The 2,608-nt window shown below is 39.6% G+C and overlaps 1 protein-coding gene across 1 annotated transcript in view; it reads right to left on the bottom strand.

The window, feature by feature from the left end:
- Positions 1 to 2,210, bottom strand: part of LOC143876525 (expansin-B18-like) — a 3,376-nt gene extending 1,166 nt beyond the window's left edge. The window contains exons 1-3 of the mRNA XM_077378228.1: positions 1,952 to 2,210; positions 1,745 to 1,857; positions 1 to 134 (exon numbers count right to left, since the gene is read on the bottom strand). The exon at positions 1 to 134 is cut by the window's left edge and continues 60 nt beyond it. Coding sequence (XP_077234343.1) covers positions 1 to 134; positions 1,745 to 1,857; positions 1,952 to 2,135 — 431 coding nt within the window. The 5' untranslated portion in view covers positions 2,136 to 2,210. The remainder of the gene's footprint in view (positions 135 to 1,744; positions 1,858 to 1,951) is intronic.
- Positions 2,211 to 2,608: the final 398 nt, after the last annotated feature.

Raw genomic sequence — 2,608 nt, 5'->3', positions numbered from 1 at the left:
GCCATGGAGCCAAACGCGGTCCCACTAAGATCAAAATGAGCTGATTCTGATAAGCAGGGACCTCCAGGGCACTCATCGGTGATCACAACCGTCGCCGGTTTGTTTGAACAGGCAATATTTCCTGTACATTTCACCTGATATATTGAACACTTTAAGTAAGAATTTGTACACTATAAAGAGGAAATATTTGCTAACATATAAATAGAACATGCTATTTATTATTTGTGACCGCACCCTTTTCTTTGTTTGTTTAATGTGGCCATGTTGGTTCATTTTAGTGTAGTAAGTTGATAATTGTTAAATAGGCCAAAAGGCCCAAAACCTGATCGACTTCACCAGATTTTTGTCCTTTTTCATTTTATTCATCTGAGATGGCTGCGCTCTCATGCAACAGCCATTTAGCGAAGTGCCTTCTGTGATGGTCCCTAGCAAATCCCGTGACAGTATATGCAATGAACATTGTGTTGGCCCATTTGTTTATGCTTAATCACATATTTTTATGCATAGTATGATTGGATTACATATATTATAACTTGAACTATACATATTCACATACATATTCTGATATAATACGCCCCCTCAAAGTGTTGTATTCATAAATAATGCAATAGTTTAGAAAGAAGCTCTGAATTCGTAGAGATCCTTTTCGTGAAAAGGTAATTGTGGGATTTGCTAGGGACCATCACAGAAGGCATTTCGCAGACCATGTTGCATGGGAGAACAGCCACATTGGCTCACTTTTCAACAGATTTTGTCCTATTTATTTAATTCGTCTGAGTTACAGGGTCACTTTTCAACCGACTTCGTCAAATTTATTTAACTCACCAGCAGATTTTTAGCAGATTTTTGTCTTATTTAGCTAATTCATCTGAAGTACAGGCACAGAGGCTCACTTTTCAACAGATTTTGTCTTATTTATTTAATTCATCTAAGGTGGCCGTTCTCCCGTGCAACAGCCTGTGGAAATGCCTTCTGCCATGGTCCCTAGAAAATCCCTAAAATTGTTTGATTCAATGCTTCTCGCTCTTTGACTTTTGGAGTAGGCAACACGGGAACATAACTAGGAGCGGACCCTGCTTGGCTTCACAAATTCAACCATTTTATAGGGTGTGTTCGTCAAGGCTTCTCATTCTCATCAAAATAATTGCAAACAGGATAATGAGTATCTTCCAAACTGGATCAGAGTCGATTCGGAAAATCTTATTAATCCACACCATTTAGCCTCAAAAATAAGGAATCGATTCAAAGTGAGGGACAATAGTTAAAGAACACAACCTAAGTAATATTATATATGTACATAAATCTCATGAGAACATATATGGTGGCCGACCGTGAGATTAGAAATGCCAGAGAGAAAAACCATCTCTCCCTTGGATTTTAATCCAAGAGAAAGCCCTTTGGTTGACTTTTCATTGGTTCAAAAACCCAGGCAGCAGGTTTTATCTCTACCCGTCCTTTATAATCTCACGGTCGGGCATTATATAATTTCTCAAATCTCATATATCTAATAGACTAATACCTTTGCAAGTGTGGAATGCGGCTAAAAAAGTGGAAATGCGGCTAAAAAAGTGGTGAATGTGCAAAAATTCACCAATAGGGGCGACCTTGGAGCTGGTTTTTCAAGGGCGCCCTTAATTCTATCATTCCTCAAGTAATATTATATATGTACGTAAATCTCATATATCTAATATCTTTCATCGAGTTAATAACTGTAGATTAATTATAGTTTGAGAGAAGGCACTACCTGATAGCAGGCTCCACATCCCTTTCCTGACTTAAAAAGAGATGGGCCCCCTGCTGCGATCATAGAAGAGAATGGGGCCTGTTCTACTGCATTTCCATACCCACAAGCTCCACCTATACAAAAACATTTCATTAATTACTTCTATTCATTCATATGTAGAGTATGATTATGTAGTCATTAGATAACTCTCTCTCTCTCTCTCATTACCATCACTTCCGGCTCCGTCAGGACTTCCGTACCACGTCGCTCCGGCGGGCGACCATTGGGATCCGGTGGTTGACAAACTGAAACGTTTGGTATTGAAGGAAAAACACAAATTCCAAAGGCAGAAGAAAGCTAATAAAGAGATGAACGAGGAGGAGTTGATGGGAGATATGAGAAGAGAAGCCATGGATGCTCTACCAAACTAATAAAACCTCACACTTGCACTACTACTGCTACTACTAGTGAATACTAACAACAGAAATAAGTGGTTGCTTGTTCTGGCAGTTGATGCAAGGATCTGCTATTTATAGAGAAAAAACGCACCTAGACCAACTGCCTAACTATGTAATAAGTAGGTGCTTAAGCTGTCCCAAATAGCTTGGCTTAGGCTAAGAGGTTGGACTTTAACCTTATTAAAAGGCACTTACTGGGCCCACCTTTGCCTCGTTTACATGCGGAATGAATGGATTGTCTAAAGCCATTTATTCAGGCCGTGCCCCAAAAATGTTGGCCATAGGATGATCCTAAGCACATCTATTTGTGGAGTTTCCATCACTGTTCAAAAAGGGTCACAAATTGAAGGATTTAACATCATTGTATGAGCCTCATTTTTTTGGGCGCGACCTACAACCAGGGCAGAGCTACATGTAGCATAACAGG

The sequence above is a fragment of the Tasmannia lanceolata genome, unplaced genomic scaffold (genome assembly GCF_043159265.1).
Source record: "Tasmannia lanceolata isolate RefF3 unplaced genomic scaffold, GAP_Taslan_0.1 ptg000005l, whole genome shotgun sequence".
NCBI classification, from domain to species: Eukaryota; Viridiplantae; Streptophyta; class Magnoliopsida; order Canellales; family Winteraceae; genus Tasmannia; species Tasmannia lanceolata.
Note: the sequence above shows the minus strand (reverse complement) of the source record. Positions and strands in the feature narration are given on the sequence as shown.